Source organism: Cephus cinctus, unplaced genomic scaffold, assembly GCF_000341935.2.
Source record: "Cephus cinctus unplaced genomic scaffold, Ccin1 Ccin1_scaffold0611, whole genome shotgun sequence".
Classification (NCBI taxonomy): domain Eukaryota; kingdom Metazoa; phylum Arthropoda; class Insecta; order Hymenoptera; family Cephidae; genus Cephus; species Cephus cinctus.
Genome location: NW_014333257.1, coordinates 26,942 through 46,482, shown reverse-complemented (window position 1 = coordinate 46,482; position 19,541 = coordinate 26,942). Strand labels below are relative to the sequence as shown.

Here is a 19,541-nt window from a genome sequence, read left to right as displayed (position 1 = left end):
TTATGTTCTGTTAGCTTTTGGTTTTACATTTATTACGACTGTACTTTATAAATTATATCCTCTTTACTTTATTCTACACCGTGTCCCCTTTCTTTGTTTACCTCCCCCGTGTTATTGCGATAGCTGAATTTGCGAGACCCTGGGCCACCCTACGAGGTCCGGTGCGTCACAATATATATTTATTACCGTCAAAACCAGACTTCTTTAGGGGACTTTCATAACGAGCTAATTCAGCTGTAATCATGCGATGCTTATGGCTTCTAGACAATAAATAAACGTCTTTAGGCATTTTGAAGAAAAATACACTTACTACAGATAAGTATTCGTATAAAGGATTCAACAAAACTTCTACAACACGTGGTTAGGTGTAACCACGTATATTTTTGTTTTATCCAAAAGTTAAATTATGTTCCAAATCTTTAACTTTATATAATCTTTACGGTAGAATTTCAATAAGTGTAATGTAAAGCTTACGTAATTAATATATTATAAATGTAGGTACTCTCCTATTAATTTTGTGGAAGCCGAAACCCTCACAATTGCTTACGACTGCTTACCACAAACGAATGAAGAAAGATCAAGTTCATTTCCTGGTAACGTACTGCTCAGTGGTGATTGGCTGAAATTTTTTAGAATTGCTATCATTGGCAACATTTCACCCAATCGTCATAACGTTGTCGTAAAGCAGTTTCAAAACAACTCGAATTTTGGTGGCTTCTCTCTGCGTTTTGTTTAATGGGTCGTATGAGGTTACGTGTATTATAATAAATTATTAAAGACTTACCTGAAAGCCTGAAATTTATTCCAAATTGTTTATAATATTTAAACCACTGAATTCATAAATATGCTTTCACATATTCAATATTTTTTTTTTTACTGTGACTCAATAGTATTTACATAGATGCTAGCAAACCTTGCCATATCACGTGATTATATTTCCGATTTATATTGTATACCAATGTTATTCTGCAATATCCTTTGTGGTTTTTTCTTATACATTGGATTATATAACTATTATGGTTGTTATAACCAAAATGTTATATAATAGTTATACCCATTATGTACCACCTTTGCGAAAATATCATTGAGCAGTTATGTTCTTGTAATGTACAAACTGTTATATTACTTGTTACACCCAGGTAATATAACTACTATATTCAGTGTTTGCTGGGCAACAACACACACACCATCAAGAAATCAACAACAGTCGTCTAAAAACGATGACAACAAACAATTTTCATCTCTTCCAACCAAGAAACCTGCATCACATGGGACATCACTACCAATTCAAAGCACATACGCAACGCGTGCATATGGGACAACAGCACCAAACGAAAACACATACGCAACACGTGCATCCTCGAGAGAACATACAGGTGGTAGTACGAGTAACATCTCAGAACTATTACAATTAACCAAAGAAATTAAAGATTTAAATAACATATTTAATATAATGAAAATGACAATAGCCGTTCGAAAATTAAAAGCATAATTATTAGAATGCCAATCAGAAGACGAAAAATTCGTAGTATTTCTAACATTCTGTAATAATCTCGATGACTGACAAAATAACAATCTGCAGTTGGAATGCAGACGGCCTCCGAAATAAAGTAGGAGAATTAATTGAGTTCCTAAATAGATTTAAAGTAGATATCATGTTACTTAATGAAACAAGATACGACAATACGCTCAAACTAAAAATTAAACAGTACAAAGCTATTAGAACAGACAAGACTAATGCAGCTGGGGAGGTTGCCATTCTGATCAAGAATAACATTCCCTATAAAGAAGTACAAATTAAGGACACCTCTCCTATAGAAAATGTCTGTGTTAAACTAGAAAGTAATATACATATAATTTGTGCGTATTGCAGCCCAAATAAAATGTTTACGAATAATTATCTTCATAATCTTCTTAGCGTTGGAAACAAGATATTGTTGGTTGGTGACCTAAATGTGAGGCATCCCACTTGGAACAATAATAAAAGTAATAAAAGAGGTACAGCCCTACTTAACCCTCTCATGGTACACTAGTGCGAATTCGCACCAGCAAAAATTTCAAATTGCTGTATATTTCCGGATTCGCTCCCACCAGGTCTATCCCCACTACGGCAAATATGTACGACCCCTCTAGTTTCTATTGTCGTTGAATGCGTCGTCATTTCTGCTTATGCTGCCGAATTAGCACGATTTAGGCGTTTACAAAAACCACATTCGCACCTGTATACCAGAAGTGGGTGCTTGATCGTTGCTTAATTGAAAAATAAAAGTGAATTATTTTGTTGCTGGGTAATCCTTTTTAACAAAGTAAGTACATATATCTCTTATTACAACAATAATTAATCATATTAAACAATTAGCATTTCAATTGGTAGAACCGCATCTTCGGCGACGTCTAAACATTCGCACCTTACGTTCATCAATATAAAAATTAATATGTACACTTTTGTCAATTGATGAGCCTGTACCAGATACATTATCTGTTATAAAAGAAGACACACGCTCAAAATGTAATCTGTGTGACAGTGATTCAGCAGGACGGACACGCATGAAATGTCCGAACTGCTTAAGAAGAATGTTCGACGAGCATCGCTCAGCTGTTTGCGTCGAATGCGAGAGGTTTTCGGACCAATAATAAACATTTATATTTTGTACACTTTTCTTTAAATACCTTTTACCTTAGATTCTTATGTTTTAAATATTTTTTTCATATAGAAATAAACAGCAAAACTCGTGAAACCCAAATTTTCATAAAAATTCACCGTTCAAAAATGATCCAAATTGCGAGGTACGGGAAAAATACTTAATTTTACTTAATCATAACTAAGTATTTTTTTTATTACAAAATAACATCATAACTAATAAATCGCATTGGTTTTATAGCATTTAAATAAAAATCAATAAAATAATGATTTTAAAACAAAAAATGACTTTGAAAAACGTATTTCGTTTATAACAATTTTCTTATAACTAAATCTTATTTTTTTTCATTTTAAAGAGCAGCAACGTATTCTACGGGAAATTTGACCCCAAAATCATATATTTGTCGATATATTTTAAACATTTTTTTCCCCTCCAAATAAGCAATCAAAAAAACAAAATCCCAATTCGCACTAGTGTACCATTAGTAGGTGCTGGGATGAAGTGTACCATGAGAGGGTTAATTATGTGCAACTAAATAATTGTACGGTGCTATTCCCTAATGAACCAACGCACTTCCCTCATAATGGAATGACGCCGATAATAATCGACTTAACTATAAATAAAAATATTAGTAATATATCGAATATAGAAGTACTCCAAGAATTAAACTCCGATCGCAACCCTGTTACCATGTGCATATCATCCCAGCGTAACGTCCAAAATAAAAGACTACAGTACGACTATTGTAAAACGGACTGGAATAGTTTCACAAATTTATTAAACAATAAAATCGAAATTAACTCGAATATCACTGCTACCAATAGTATTGATCAAGAAGTACAAAGACTCACTAGTAAAATACAATATTGTATAGAAAAATCGATACCCACCATAACTGCCCAAGAAGCTCAAGATAGATTACCGGAATATATATTAAATATGATCACAGCAAGAAATAGTTTACGGAAAATATGGCAAAGAACTAGAATCAAAGAACTTAAAGTAAATGTAAATCGACGTATCAACGCAATTAGAGCACAAATCGCAAAGTTCAGAAATAGTACCTGGTCTAAAAAACTGAAAAAATTAAATCCTAACGACAATTCACTATGGCGCATGACAAAAATTGTTAAGAGTAAATTTCACCCAGTTTCTACCCTTCAAAAACAGGACGTAGAGGCAATAACAGACGAAGAAAAAGCCAACATGCTTGCATCCCAATTCGAAGGAGTCCATAACATTGATTTAACAAACAACACAAAAAGCCAACATGCTTGCATCCCAATTCGAAGGAGTCCATAACATTGATTTAACAAACAACACAAATGACCAAAGTGAAATCATTACTACAGTAGAAAATTTTTTGCAAAATAACAATACAGCTAATGAATGGGTTAACTTTATTACTTCTCCGAAGGAAATTACCTAAGAAATTATAAAACTACCATCATGTAAAGCCCCAAAAATTGATAAAATATAAAACATCGTACTTAAAAACCTGGGTCGTAAAGCCATTGTCCAACTAGTGTATATCATAAATGCATGCTTCAAACTCTCGTATTTCCCATCGCATTGGAAAACAGGGAGTATTGTACCGATACTAAAACCGGGAAAAACCAAAAGTGAACCCAGCAGCTACAGACCCATTAGCTTACTCCCTACCATGGGTAAACTTACAGAAAAAATTATACATAAAAGACTCAATAAATTTGAAAAAGACAAAAAGATTATAATAGGCAATCAATTTGGGTTCAGAGAGGGGCATAATACCGTCCAGCAAGTAACTAGAATAGTTAACAACACATGTATTAATTTTAACAAAAATAACACCACGGTTATGCTTCTTCTGGACATTGAAAAAGCTTTTGATAAAGTATGGATGATATGATAAGAAAAATGCTAAAGAAAAAATATCCCACAACGCTAATAAAATTAATAAATAACTACTTAAAACGCCGACACCTAACAGTTGCAGTTAATGAAGCCCAACCCACAAAAAGAAAGATCAGAGCGGGAGTTTTTCAAGGGCCAGTGCTAGGATCAAAATTATTCAATATCTATTTAAATTACATACCATGATTCCCTAAAACTTCAACAGCACTTTTCGCAGATGATACGGCCATCTATGCTCACTCCTTTCATGCAATAGTTGCAGCTAAACAAATTTAAACGCATATCTACATACTCGAAAAATTTTACACGAATTGGAAAATATCATTAAATACAACGAAAACAGAAGTCATAGTATTTGCGAAAAAATACCAAAATGTAAAAATCCTGCAACCCATCACAGTATATGGACACAAAATAAAGTCAACATATTCTGTCAAATACCTGGGTGTCCACCTGGACACTAAGCTAACTTTCAAGAACCACATAAAGCAAGTCTTGAGTAAAGCGTATATGGTAAATAGAAAACTATATCCATTAATGGTAAAAAAAACTCACCACTGTTTAAGAAAAACAAATTGTTAAACTACAAAATGATAGTAAGACCGATAATAATGTATGCTTATCCAGTATGGTGTAGTGCAACACCAACTAATAAATAATAAATTAAGCCTCTACAAATATTTCAAAATAAGTGCCTTAAATTAATACTATCAGAAGATAGATACGCTAGGATAAGTGATATGCATGATGAGACTGCATTACCAAAGACACTTGAGTATACCAAAGAATTAGGAGAAAGATTTTATCGAGAACAATTAAACAACAATGAGCTCACTACAGGCATTACCGCAATAAGGCAACACAGTATTTCGCCGGACTTTAAACACAAATTACCATATCAAGCCCTACCAATATTCAGGAAACTAAACTAAATGTACAAAACTACGAAGATAAAAAAATTAAACTTTTTGTATAATCAAAGATAATATAGGTTTTTTTTAATCTAACAATTTTTCCTATTCATAAGACACTTACTAAAATTAGAAAAAATAGACAAATGCTGTGGAACCACATTATACCTAGAGAACACTCATGAATGTACACAAATGATCCGAGTACTAGGTTAAGCTTGTTAAGTTAAGCAGGGACTAGACTTAAGTAAATTGTTACACAAGTACGTTTATATATTGATATATCTTTTCCATATGTATATGTACATTACGTTATTTGAAAATAAGGTCTTAAAAAACAAAACTCGCATCCAGTGATCGCGGGGTCGTTGGTTCGAGTACAAGATAGTCTATACAAGATAGTCTAGCTTCGATATAACATTTATTTCATATTAGTTTAGACGCATAGACGCATCTCATATTCCATTCAAACAATTGAGCATTTTATCAATGAGAAATTTAATAAAAAATAGGTATTACGCAACAATGAAAAAGCAAATATTATTACGTTCGCGCACTGCACATAATAGGCAACCCTGCATATTGACGTCATTGATACACGAGCGCTCGTAGCGGTAAACGACTATAGTTTTAGGCGAGGAAAATCTGCGTATTGACAGTTCAATATGTTAATACCCAAAAATCTCGTAAACGGCTACACCACAACAATTCCCATTGAAATGGTGTTAGGGTTATAGATGTAGAACTTTCCCTGCATGGCCCTTTTTTCGATTTTCGTCCGTAGTTCTGTGCAATAGTGCGATAAGTGTGAGACAGGTTACGGCAAAGGTATCGTTGGGTCGTCATGACAGGTCCGTAGGCTGTCAGTATCAATTTTTACCTACATTTTATATGTCTCCTAAGCAATAATTCAAAAATCCGGCACCACAGGGAAAGTTACTTTATCCGAAGGCTTCAGGTTTATGTCATCAATTTATTGATAGTGCTTTCTGTACAGAGATTTTTGGGTGCAAAGTTTCCTCGCTTCAAGCTCTCGTACGTGTGACACACGGATACATAGAAATATCTGTTTCACTCCGCATTAAGCGGAGAACATTCAAAATTGGCTTCATGATCTTTGTGAAAACCCACGGACATAAGGAGCCCAGAAACCAAACAAGTGAATTCATAAATCATATTTTCGAATTCAAATCGCACTAAATATCTACTATTTATGTGTAACGACACGCGAAAATAGGCGTCCTTCAAATTAATCGAATCCATGTAGGCATTACAGGAAAGCAATTTAGTCGCTGTTCGAATATCTTCCATTTTGAAATGCTCTTTGGAAATAAACTCGTTTAATCTTTTTAAACTTAAGACGAATCGTTTTGAATCGTCTGGTTTTGGAGTCAAAAAAACGGCGATAGAAACTGATCATCCGAAGCCTGGCATGGCTCGATTGCTTTAATTTTGAATAATCTTCCTATTTCTTCTCTTAGCGCTAATCTCTCCGAAAGTGACCACTTATGCTTGTATTGATAATTTCCCTGTGATACTGGTTATATCAACGGGATTTCAAAGCCGTTCACGCATTGTAGAATAAACGTGTCTGATGTTATTTTTTCCCATTCTTCTCTATGCTGCTTCAAGTTTCCCGCGACGGTCCTTACCACTAACGTTTCGCCGCTGGACGTCACTCCGCAGCTTCTCGATTATCCCGGTATCTCGTCTGTGACTGAGTCTGTTTCTTCTGAGGAAACATTGGTCGATATTGAGGGTTTGCTGGTTGCTGCCCGTCTGCGTCGCTTTTCGATCATTTGCAGACGGGCTCTTCCAGTTTACCAGCTTCTTCGTGTACTTCTCCGGAACTTGTTTCTCTTGAGGCTTGATCTTTAAATCGCTGCAAATTTTTTCGATTGATTTCGCATCTTTGATTTTTGACTGTAATTCTGAACCATACAGGAAACTGCCTGGTTTTGAGTTATCGATAACCACTCTCAATGGTTTACTGATTACCGGGGATATAAAAACTCTTCTAGTTTTTCATTGTTTAAAATATGCAGCGGCTAAGAGCTTCCCAACATGTCCTAGATTTTCTATTAATGTAAACTTATCAATCTCTTCTTTCTTTTCTTCCAAAAGTATCGAGAGGGCGATACCAAGCGCCACCATAGCCGATCCCATGATCTGTTAGAAATCCACAAAGTGATTATCCCTTTTGGAAGTGATTTCTGACAGCACTGCTTTTATTTCTGGATTTACCTTGTGAGCTTCCAAGTTACAATTGCCCAAGCGAGGATATTTCTTCAATAGATCCTCGACTTTTTCCTTTTCGAGGCCTGATGAGATCCAGATATTCTACATTCGTGCTATGTCTTGCTGTACAGAAAATTCTTTAGAACTTTCCTGATTTATGTCCTCTCCGAGCAGTCGCAGTGTCTCTTCATCCAAAGATGAATTGTTGTTTGTTGCATCCTGATTTTTGATGATCTCCATTTCTGAAGTTTGAGACTCTGGTATCTCATCAATGGATTAAAAACCATCCTGTATGGTATTTTGAAACTCTGAACGCACTTGATTATCCACTTGTCGTGATACTGTCAAGGCTGTTGTCACTTAACCTGAAACTTGACTGCTATCCGACGACTGACTACGTCTCTTAGACCTCCCTCTTTGAGAACTACTGTGTTCTCTACTCTTAATTTACTTACTACTCTTACTACTTGAAATTTCCTGCTTGAAGAAAGACCTACTTTCCAAACAAAGGAATTCCTAAGTAAATGAATTGGATGCCTCGTAATATTTCGAGTTCTACCAATTACATGAGAAGGACATTCTGAATTTAAGTCAGGTATAGTCATCTCCTAGGGACATATATAAAGATAAAAAACAAAAGAGGAATTACCTTGACTATTGTCGGAAGAATTTGTCTCTTCCCGACTTCTTTTGTCTTTGTTGCGTACAACGCGATCTAACCTGCGTTGAACTTCGCGTAATTTCTTCATGATAGTTTCGATGTTACTCTCTCGGTTTTCTTTATCCTTATCATTCGAGTATGATCCTCCCTTTGGATCGTCCATCCTCTTCAAATAACTACGAAATACTACTTAAAACGCAGTATATAACAGGAAAGCAAATAACGCGTGGTTGTATCTTTGGAGCACCAAGAACAATATGAAGATGGAGTACGAGGAAGTGCGTCGTATACCATGAAAAAAGTTTTAGACTTATTCTCTGAATCCGTGGTGACATCCGGCGGCGGCAGGCAGTACTACGTTGTAATCTCGAAGAAAGAGCCACGAAATATAATCACATCTCTTGATCAATAGTCAATCATATCAATAATGTCTTTCGTATTTCTGTTGTGATTTGTGAATGTAAATGAGTTTCTGCACTGGAGAAGCTGCTTTCCTCATTCGAACTATATTCTACCGGAGATTTTCGCTTATGCTATTCACTATCCACAACATGAATTGTCTCTCTGGATGTTCCAGGTTCTTCCTTGATGCTTGGTTCATCCTCGTCCTCGTTGGAACTTCCCAGTTCTATGGCGTCACGTTCAGGAGATCCATGTACTTTTAGGGTTTTAATTCGTTTTTCTTCCCTTGTCTGCTTAGCCTTTTCAGAATACCTTTTTCGGGTTTTATAATGTACCTTTTTAATGTATTCTGCTTCACGGTCCCTTTTCGCCCACCTTTGATGTCTTCGCATACTCTTCGATGATAGTGGCTGTCCATAATTCTTAAATTTTTGCGGCACCACTCTATTTTCTTGAGCTATCACGTGATCTGCTGCTTTTATAATCCCCACATCAGTAATTATTGGTATACGCCTGTTCTTCCTTAGATTATATCTCGGATTATTGCGGTTATTTTCTTTTTCCTGTGACGTTGTTTCTGCAATACTGCTATCTACCACTTGAACAACTATTCCACTATCAGAATCTTTGTCTCCTATAGGAATAGATTCTTTTTCCTGGACCAACTCCTGCACTGATTCAATCTCAATTGCCTCATCTTGTTGCCGGCTAACCCATAACCGCTGAACCCTTCGTTGTTGTTCTTCTTGGCTTCCACCATCTCGAACGTTCCCCGTGTCCGATGACGCTGTTGAATCTTCATTTTCTTGGTCTTTCTTTCCTTTGACCCTCGTTGTCGTCGTCATTTTACCCTTTTCAGATAATGGTTGTTGCGATTGTACCTTTCTCTTAACGAGTTGGTAACCTTGTTGAATGTCCTTTAGGTATTCTTGATTACGCCTTGCTTGTAAACGCTGTCTGGTCTTGACCAGCATCTTAGTTTTTTCCACTTCCGCAATTAACTGTTCCAAACACTTATTCGTGTCTAATTGTTTTTGCAACAATTTATTCCTCAGTTTCATCTCAGCCTTCTTCGCCTCCTTTAACGCGCGATCCAATTCTTCTTCAGCCGCCATTTTGTCGGGCTCTCGTCTTTCGCTCATGCTTGCTGCTTCACTACTGATTGGCTGACCGCCTGTTGCTCTCTGCACGCCTCTATCCTCTACTACGCATCGTTCTGCGCATAACCGCTTGTCAGGCCACTCCTTTCTTCCCACTCTTGCGACCATGCTACAGTGGTGCTCATGTTCGATATATCCTCTTTTTCGCTTGAGGTTCTCATTCTTATTTTCAATAACTTCGCCAGGCTCTTTTTTAATGGCTGACAGAAGCAACAGTTCTTCATTTTTCTTTATTGGTGAATTACATTGATTTGACTTATCCGATAAGGAATCCCAAAATAGAACATTTTCGTATTTAATATCAATATCATTCGGTTCAAATTCTACTAAGTTCTGATCAGTACTTTCCATTTTTAGTTTGAATTCATTCAATTCATCATTTAATTCCCTATTTGGTATGACACGCGTTAAATTACTACATAAGTTATCATCATGAATTCGCTGATAGATCGACAATATTACCATATTATCCTCGCATATCAGTCGCATTTTAATAACTAATACGTCGAGACAAGAATTTTATTTGCGCAGAAATCAACACTTTCACAACCATGACTTACTTCGATTTTGTAAAGATTTCGAGAACTTTAAATTTTCGCAGAAGTCAATAATTTCACAACCGTGACGAAACACTTACTAATTTATTTTCCGCGGCAGCAGGTTTCATCCACAATCCGCTTTGCGACTTTTTAATTTCTTTCTCGCGGCAGTAATCACTTTTAGAAAACTTTGCGTCCTGTCACGGTTGCCATTCTTTTACCTAGGAGGTTTGTTCCAGGTGATGTTCCTGGGCTTCTTAGCTGATTCGTGCAGTTATCCGACAGAAGGCGGTCCTTGATTCGTACTCGCACTGAATTGGAAATCCTAGATCGACCATAAGAAACAAGGACAATCTGTGAGATGCCGGTCGCCACCCTTTTTGACCACCAAAAGGAAAGGTATTCCAAGTCTTCGCTGACAATTGACTTTCAGTTACTTTTCCTACGTGGTATAGTTTGTCACCTCGTACAACACACTTCTTTGAAGACGCGTAGAACAGCCCGTAAGTATACTGCGACGAAACCCCGGATATGCGCATAACCACGAAGCGTAGCCTTCGGCTTACTCAATGGCAATGGAACCTCGAGCCAGAAAACGCTCGGTTTATATAGAGTTCCCAAGTCCGTTGGCCGCAGCCAATCAACGAGTTTGCAGTATTCGCAGACCCCACCACCAGTCCTTCCACCAATCAGAACTCAAGAACTTGACAATAATAATTTTATCATTAATTATATGAAAATTCTAAATAATGTAATCAAATAAACTATTTTGATCTATATTTCATTATTATAAACATTTCAAAATGCCAATTGCCAAATTAATGATTCCCAGTTAGTTTTTGAATTTTGTTATTGTTTTCCATCCAGGTTGTTAATCTTGGACTGACTCCTTTTAACATATTTAACAATTTTATCAATACGCGCTTCCTAATGCTACATTAAACTATAGTATTACATGATAACTATTGAATTTTAATAATTATTTCCAAATCATTATTGAATTTAATTATTATACGTTAATATCGCAAGCACAATAACAAAATGGTTACTTTGGCTATTTATTACATGACGTGATAATGTATTAAAATAAATATCACTTGCCATTTAACAATTAGTAACTTTTTACTCACCCTCCAGTTACTAGAATCCACCAACAGCTGAGAAATTTTCAATTACAATTTGTAATATGACAATAGAAATATAATAAATAAAATAATATTCAATATTTTCTATTCTAATATGTAACCATCACTCACAGATCCCATTTGCATGTTTTAAATATATTTAAGTGTTGTTTAATGGCTACCATTGAAAAACTACTAAATATAGTTATTTAACGTTTATTCACATGTATAACTATTTGTAATTGTATTTCATAAGACCTGAATCCACTAGACCTTGGAACAATATTCTTAGTAAAGTTTTAGTAAATTTTCCATAAATTGTGTTGAAGCCAGATCGTTCACCATTGAACTACTACTCTTAATTTTCAGAGACATTTTATATGCAAGAATTCATCTTTTGATCACTATTTACTTTGTTTGATATACCATGTCGCCACCCTTTTTAACCACCAAAAAGGAAGGTATTCTAAATTTTCACTGATAATTGACTTTTAGTTATCTCCGGCGTGGTATGGTGTGTCACCTTGTACAGATAGTGGAGTTCCTCTATGTTTAACCTTCCACGAGTCATTGTCAATGAAAGGTAAGTATCACAATCTATTACCTTTAGAATAATTGATTTTATTTCCAGCACACACTTACTACACACTTCTTATAAGACGCGGGACAACACACTGAAGTATCCTTAGACAAAAATTCTCCATATGCGTGCAACCACCCATAGACCATGTAGGTCGGTATAGACGTCCCGAGTACGTCTTTTTTGAGATCGCATGAACATGTCGTTTTTACGACAGAGGGCTGCATCGTCTCGTCGTAGAACTAAATTAATCTGCAAGATGTCTCTTTTAGTCTTGCGTATTAATTTTTTAAATTAAAGATGATTTCGTAGGTCGTCGCACCAAAGACGTCTTTAAGATTACAAAATATGTTCATTTTTTACCATTCGATTAATAAACCACACGCTCAGCTGCCATCTTATAATCTTCTTGCTCCGCTTTATTAAAGGTTCATGTGTGTAGAATCGCATAAATGCTGCTACAAAAAGTGTTTTTTTATTAAACAATTAAAGAAAATGAAACGGCAAAAGAATTTTTTGTCGCTATCAAAACATCAAAAGAATCGGCGTATAGTGCAGCTGGTAAATAAAGACTGCATTGTGCCAAGAAAGTACTGCGTCAAATAATGCTGGTGAGCTTAAACAATCCACACCTGACTCAATTAATCATAATAACGGTCTAAACAAAAATGATCTGAGTTATTTAACAGAAAATCGTAATTCAAGAAATTTAGAGTCAGTTGATTTATTACAATCATCCGCTAAGGAAAGGTATCTTGTGACTGCATCGGAGGAAGCAGCAGATCAGGAGTTACTCAGAGCTTTCGGTTCGAATAATGTATTGGATCCTAATAGCACCGATGAAAGACTTGTGGACAACAACAAACTCAAGTAAGATAGCTATAACTGTATGATTTATGCCTCTATTTTAATCCAATTCTCAAGAGTTTAATATCATGAAATAAAATGTTCAATTCAAATCTTGGTTTTTCAGTATCCACCACAATGCAAAACGTTTCACTCACAAGGAAATCTCTCCAACCCGACCCCACTGATTTCAATAATTTTTTGATATGTTGTAGTACTCGACAAAATAAGAGACACGTATTTTTTTTTTGTGCTGACATCCACTTTAAAGGGGTGAAAACGACCCCTGAAATTCACCCCCGAAAATCGTTTTTTTATCATATCTCGACTTCTAATTAATATTTTTTAATAAAACCAAGTGGAAAATATTTGTCATAAGAAGTCGAAGATATGAGGTTTGTTAATGACCCAAGGGGTTGCAACCCTTATTTTATATTTTGAAAAAACTATATTTTTTATGCTCTTTTTCTGCATAAAAACCGGGGTATGCGCTCAAAAAAATAAAGAAAAGCGTTTCCGTTAACTCCATCAAATATTTCAGTTGGGGTGTTTCAGGATTTTTCAAAGGGATAAAAACCACCCCTAAATTTTACCCCCGAAAATTATTTTTTATCATATGTCAGATTCTAATTGATATTTTTTAATAAAACCAAGTGGAAAATATTTGTCTTGGGTCATAAACACTCCTCATATCTTCGACTTCTTATGACAAATATTTTCCACTTGGTTTTATTAAAAAATATTAATTAGAAGTCGAGATATGATAAAAAAACGATTTTCGGGGGTGAATTTCAGGGGTCATTTTCACCCCTTTATAGTGGATGTCAGCACAAAAAAAAAATACGTGTCTCTTATTTTGTCGAGTACTACAACATATCAAAAAATTATTGAAATCGGTGGGGTCGGGTTGGGGGGGTTTCCTTGTCAGAACAAAGTTCCACAATGGACAAATCATCTTATAGTAACCTGTCGAGTGGAAAGGTACAAAGCACACAGAAACTCTCGAGAGTCAAGATACGTGCTGCAGATCACCAGGAACAAGATGGTTTGTATTTTAGCTCTTCATTATCTTTCAGATGGCTACCAAATTCATATTAAATTGTGTTTTACCTATTTCAGGTATAAACAATCAACAAAAATCAACAAACTACCCACCCTCCAATATTATTCCAGGCAAAAATTACAGTGAGATTGCACAGTTGAATAGTATGTACAAAATCAGCCCTTAGCCGCAAGCTCGAAAATCTCAAGATTCAACAATCGACGTTCCAGTACCAGCAGGAAAAATCTGTCTTTGAATGATGTTGTCGATACTGGAATGTACAACCATCAGAAACTTGATTCTATCGTTTAAGAATAAATATATATGTGTTTTACAAATGCATATATTGAAATTAAATTTTTATATTACCATATACTTGCATTTAAATAATGCAGGAGATGATGTCACCATCGAACAATTTAGTAGAAATCAGATGCTCGTGTATGCTGATGTCAATCCAGAATCACAAGACGAAGAGATGGACTACGATAATATTGAGATAGTCGACGACGACTTATTGCTGGAAGAAGCAGTAGAACAAGAAACGTATTACTCGTCAGATTTCGAGGGATTGAATGACAGAGCAAAGAAAATGATAGATGACCAGAATAATAATACATTCAATTATTCGAACAATTCGACTAAAGGTCGGGAACCGTTAGAAAACACGTGAATATAAATCTAAAAATGTTATAATAAGATTCTATATTAACTGGATTTACATAACATTAAAATATCTAGTGAAGAGATTATATTTTACGATCGTCGAATTGAGCCGATCAGTCAGAAAGATGTAGGGGTGTGTAGAAATGTGTGACGAAACGTATGATCTGGTAAGCTTTTTTTGGCGGCTATGCTTAATTCTTAGGACATTTCAATATGGTCGATACGCCTAGTGAATACAAATATATGATTTCAGATCATTGCAACAATGTGAACCGCATTATTCTTCATAAGTTGAATGAAACCATCGAACTACTTAATGCTTCTGATTACAAGGTAGGAAAGGTTAATGTGGTCGACTTCTCACGACTAGAAAGTTTTCCGCTGCAATCGATTAAGGCTGTTGAAGATTTTGAAAAAAAAGTTGAAGAATACGTAAGTAATAAATTCAATTTAAATTAAAGCTCGCTGTTATTTTATAATTATCTCTACTATCATAGTGTACCTATTGACTTTCAGAAGACGAAGATTGGTAGAATCGGTGGCAACAATCCCCAAACTGCCATTCGAAGTGCATTGAAAACCACAGACCACTTATTGGAGACACGGCACTCCCGTGCTTTAGGGACCCATATAGCATTGAGACGACTGCAAGACGTCCTCAAGACATCTTCCGAATTTTATGGATGTCTTGAAATTTGACTAAAAGACGTTGTAAAGACATCTGCAAGACATCTTATGTCCCAAAAATCCATGTCTTGAAGTCGTCTTACAAGACCAAGAGTAGGAAGTCTCATGAAAGACGTACTTTTAAGGTAGGAAGAGTGGGAAATTTGAAATTGAGATCTATTGCAAAAGATGATGAAGCTCATACTTGGAAGAGCATTAAGAAAATTTGTAAAAGGCGCTCTATGAACATTTTATAAATTCTCCTAATGGACTTCCACGTATCAGTTTAATCATCTATTGCAACAGATGCAGTTACAATAAATGCATACTTCTTATTTCATTAATAATCGTTCTAGATTTGCATCAATACAAATCTATTTTATATTGAATTAATTTAAAGTCTTATATTAACAATCACAGATATTAATCATCACGGTTTAAGAACTACGAAACGAAGCTAACGAAAGCGAGCTCACGGTCCGTGAAATAGCTGTCAGTGATCGTAATGTTACCAATACAAATATCAAATGGCGAGCCGCATCATGGTTCCACGAGACCGCATATTATATGAAATAATCATATGAAAAATAAAAAATAGAAATTCTAACATAGAAGTTAGATGACGTCAATAGAATATCGCGTGACGCTATTGTAGCCAATCGCGAGACAGCTCAAAAATCAGATATTAATCATGACATTCTTAACGAATATATGTATGAACACAAAAATTTATAGTTAAAATAAATGAATAAAGTGAAGAGGACGTAATACCGAGTAGTTTTAAATAAGTCAATGAAGAGGACTATTTTTCCATCGCTTTAAATTCCTTCTTTTCCTGGTATCGAAATCGCACTCCTTTGCAGCATTCTGTAATTCCGTGAGTGTGAAATTTGCATTTTTCATAATAGTATCTGAAACAATAAGCAAGGTATCGGTATAAAAGAAAGCTTAGTAAAATATTGAAATATTCATTTTCATTTGAAAAAATGAATTTCACTGAAAAAATAGCAACATAAGCGGAACATGACAATAAAAAGAAATCATGGTATGAACAAAGAATAGTTAGTTGAAAGATCGCATGCGACAACGAGACAAATTTTAGTTTTATATCACTCAATTGAGGTGAAGGACGGTAGGGTTGACGATTACCGATTATTCCATCGACGATTTTGTGTTGCGAAATCTTGATGGTTTTCTTCATCTAGTCCACGAATACCGTACCGATACCTCGTCAGTGAAGACAGTTTTCAACAGGGGGGTGACACTCCAAATGGGCTATAGTGAAACATAGATTAGTGATATAACCTACCCATAAGATGGCGCAGCGGTAGCGTGCGCATGCGCAGTCGCCATCTTGGAGAAAATAAGTTTGTGTGTACATAGATATAGTAAAGCCATAGATGTAGTATAACCCTGCGAGGGGGAAGCCGTCCAGGGAGGGGTGCCGAGGTACACTGAGCCTACTTGTGATTGGTTACTATTGGAAGCAATCGCAGTGATGTAAAAGTAAGTAATGTAAGCTTCGTCGCGGGTCTATCGTTCCAAGAGAACCAATCATGTTAAGGCATGGTAAGGGAGGGGTCAGCTTGAATTTGATTGGTTATGCAGCGAACTCCCCCACCCTCATTTTGCCTCACACCCCTTGCCTAAAATATCAGTTTATGCTACATCTATGTCTTTTCTATATCTATGGTTGTGTAAACAAGGCCCTGTGCGTCACTGTCTTCCGATTCGGCGACGGCTTCGCATCTACTAATTTACGCTGGTGAATTTTGAAGTGTGTTCAGTGCAATTATAGTGCAGAGTTCTCTCTTTGAGCGTGACTTACAAGAATTACAACAACGAGACGAAGGCTACGCAACTCATCTTTCCAGGCTAACCTTATTTCATACTTTCTTACTTTTCTATTCTTATTTGTCTATTCTGCTTTATTTTCTCTTATTTTTCTTCTACTTTCATATCCTAGAGCTTCATAATGCCTCCTTCGAAGAAAGACTTATTCTCTTCAAGATGTGTTGTTCCTGGTTGTGCATCGGTGTGCCTACAAGTGGGATCACATTGCTTACCAGAAGACTTGAAGCTATCGAAGGTCTGGATAGAAGCAATGTGCAACCCCATGCTGAGGCATATCGATTCATAGCTTTTAAATAAAAATTATCATTTGTGTAAACTACATTTTTCTTGAAAGTCTATATAACATGTAGTATAATTATTGCATTTGCTAATGATTTTAATGTAAATGTTACTACAAGTCTACTGTAGTAACAGATCTTATTTTTATTCAATAAATAACTTTTTATACCATACATAATTATGCATTTATTTTGTTTCAGGTACTTGCAATTATGGTAAAATAAGACCCAATTACAAAGAATAGTTAGTTGAAAGATCGCATGCGACAACGAGACAAATTTTAGTTTTATATCACTCAATTGAGGTGAAGGACGGTAGGGTTGACGATTACCGATTATTCCATCGACGATTTTGTGTTGCGAAATCTTGATGGTTTTCTTCATCTAGTCCACGAATACCGTACCGATACCTCGTCAGTGAAGACAGTTTTCAACAGGGGGGTGACACTCCAAATGGGCTATAGTGAAACATAGATTAGTGATATAACCTACCCATAAGATGGCGCAGCGGTAGCGTGCGCATGCGCAGTCGCCATCTTGGAGAAAATAAGTTTGTGTGTACATAGATATAGTAAAGCCATAGATGTAGTATAACCCTGCGAGGGGGAAGCCGTCCAGGGAGGGGTGCCGAGGTACACTGAGCCTACTTGTGATTGGTTACTATTGGAAGCAATCGCAGTGATGTAAAAGTAAGTAATGTAAGCTTCGTCGCGGGTCTATCGTTCCAAGAGAACCAATCATGTTAAGGCATGGTAAGGGAGGGGTCAGCTTGAATTTGATTGGTTATGCAGCGAACTCCCCCACCCTCATTTTGCCTCACACCCCTTGCCTAAAATATCAGTTTATGCTACATCTATGTCTTTTCTATATCTATGGTTGTGTAAACAAGGCCCTGTGCGTCACTGTCTTCCGATTCGGCGACGGCTTCGCATCTACTAATTTACGCTGGTGAATTTTGAAGTGTGTTCAGTGCAATTATAGTGCAGAGTTCTCTCTTTGAGCGTGACTTACAAGAATTACAACAACGAGACGAAGGCTACGCAACTCATCTTTCCAGGCTAACCTTATTTCATACTTTCTTACTTTTCTATTCTTATTTGTCTATTCTGCTTTATTTTCTCTTATTTTTCTTCTACTTTCATATCCTAGAGCTTCATAATGCCTCCTTCGAAGAAAGACTTATTCTCTTCAAGATGTGTTGTTCCTGGTTGTGCATCGGTGTGCCTACAAGTGGGATCACATTGCTTACCAGAAGACTTGAAGCTATCGAAGGTCTGGATAGAAGCAATGTGCAACCCCATGCTGAGGCATATCGATTCATAGCTTTTAAATAAAAATTATCATTTGTGTAAACTACATTTTTCTTGAAAGTCTATATAACATGTAGTATAATTATTGCATTTGCTAATGATTTTAATGTAAATGTTACTACAAGTCTACTGTAGTAACAGATCTTATTTTTATTCAATAAATAACTTTTTATACCATACATAATTATGCATTTATTTTGTTTCAGGTACTTGCAATTATGGTAAAATAAGACCCAATTATTTGACCATATTAATTGTGCATATTTTCTTTTACACCACATATTAACGTTTTAGGATGTTTTAAGAAGGTCATACTTGTTTTTCATAATTGCAGGTGCTTTTAAAATACCTTATAAAACTTTCAGGGCGATGCGTATAGAACGGTGAGTATAAATGCACGTGTATATCTACATTTACACGTGTATGCCTATATACAATCCCAGGGGGTGACACTCCAAATGGGCTATAGTGAAACATAGATTAGTGATATAACCTACCCATAAGATGGCGCAGCGGTAGCGTGCGCATGCGCAGTCGCCATCTTGGAGAAAATAAGTTTGTGTGTACATAGATATAGTAAAGCCATAGATGTAGTATAACCCTGCGAGGGGGAAGCCGTCCAGGGAGGGGTGCCGAGGTACACTGAGCCTACTTGTGATTGGTTACTATTGGAAGCAATCGCAGTGATGTAAAAGTAAGTAATGTAAGCTTCGTCGCGGGTCTATCGTT

General features: G+C 36.0%; 2 protein-coding genes and 1 long non-coding RNA gene across 5 annotated transcripts; 1 reads left to right on the top strand and 2 right to left on the bottom strand.

Moving 5' to 3' along the window:
- Nucleotides 1-5,694: 5,694 nt before the first annotated feature.
- LOC112494554 lies at nt 5,695-7,639 on the bottom strand. Its single transcript, XM_025086416.1, is given in 1 exon segment — nt 5,695-7,639. A coding segment is annotated over 1 exon segment (549 nt). The 5' UTR covers nt 7,613-7,639; the 3' UTR covers nt 5,695-7,063.
- Nucleotides 5,695-12,609, bottom strand: LOC107269159. 3 transcript variants are annotated; one of them, XR_003060085.1, is made up of 5 exons: nt 12,514-12,609; nt 12,175-12,402; nt 11,577-11,603; nt 7,691-11,149; nt 5,695-7,615 (listed from the first exon to the last, which is right to left on the bottom strand). XR_003060085.1 is itself a non-coding variant. In XM_025086415.1 (5 exons), the coding sequence occupies exon 5, from the start codon at nt 10,394-10,396 to the stop codon at nt 8,879-8,881; it is 1,518 nt and encodes a 505-aa protein (XP_024942183.1). In that variant the 5' UTR covers nt 10,397-10,771; nt 10,910-11,149; nt 11,577-11,603; nt 12,175-12,402; nt 12,514-12,609; the 3' UTR covers nt 5,695-8,878. The 3 variants fall into 3 exon arrangements, 2 of the variants coding, with proteins under 2 accessions (XP_024942183.1, XP_015598196.1); XM_025086415.1 differs by having other exon boundaries at nt 5,695-10,771; nt 10,910-11,149; XM_015742710.2 differs by having other exon boundaries at nt 5,695-11,149.
- On the top strand, nt 12,413-13,282 carry LOC107269160. Its single transcript, XR_001537989.2, has 3 exons — nt 12,413-12,761; nt 12,840-13,020; nt 13,124-13,282. It is a non-coding gene; the product is annotated as an uncharacterized LOC107269160 (long non-coding RNA).
- The last annotated feature ends 6,259 nt before the right edge of the window (nt 13,283-19,541 follow it).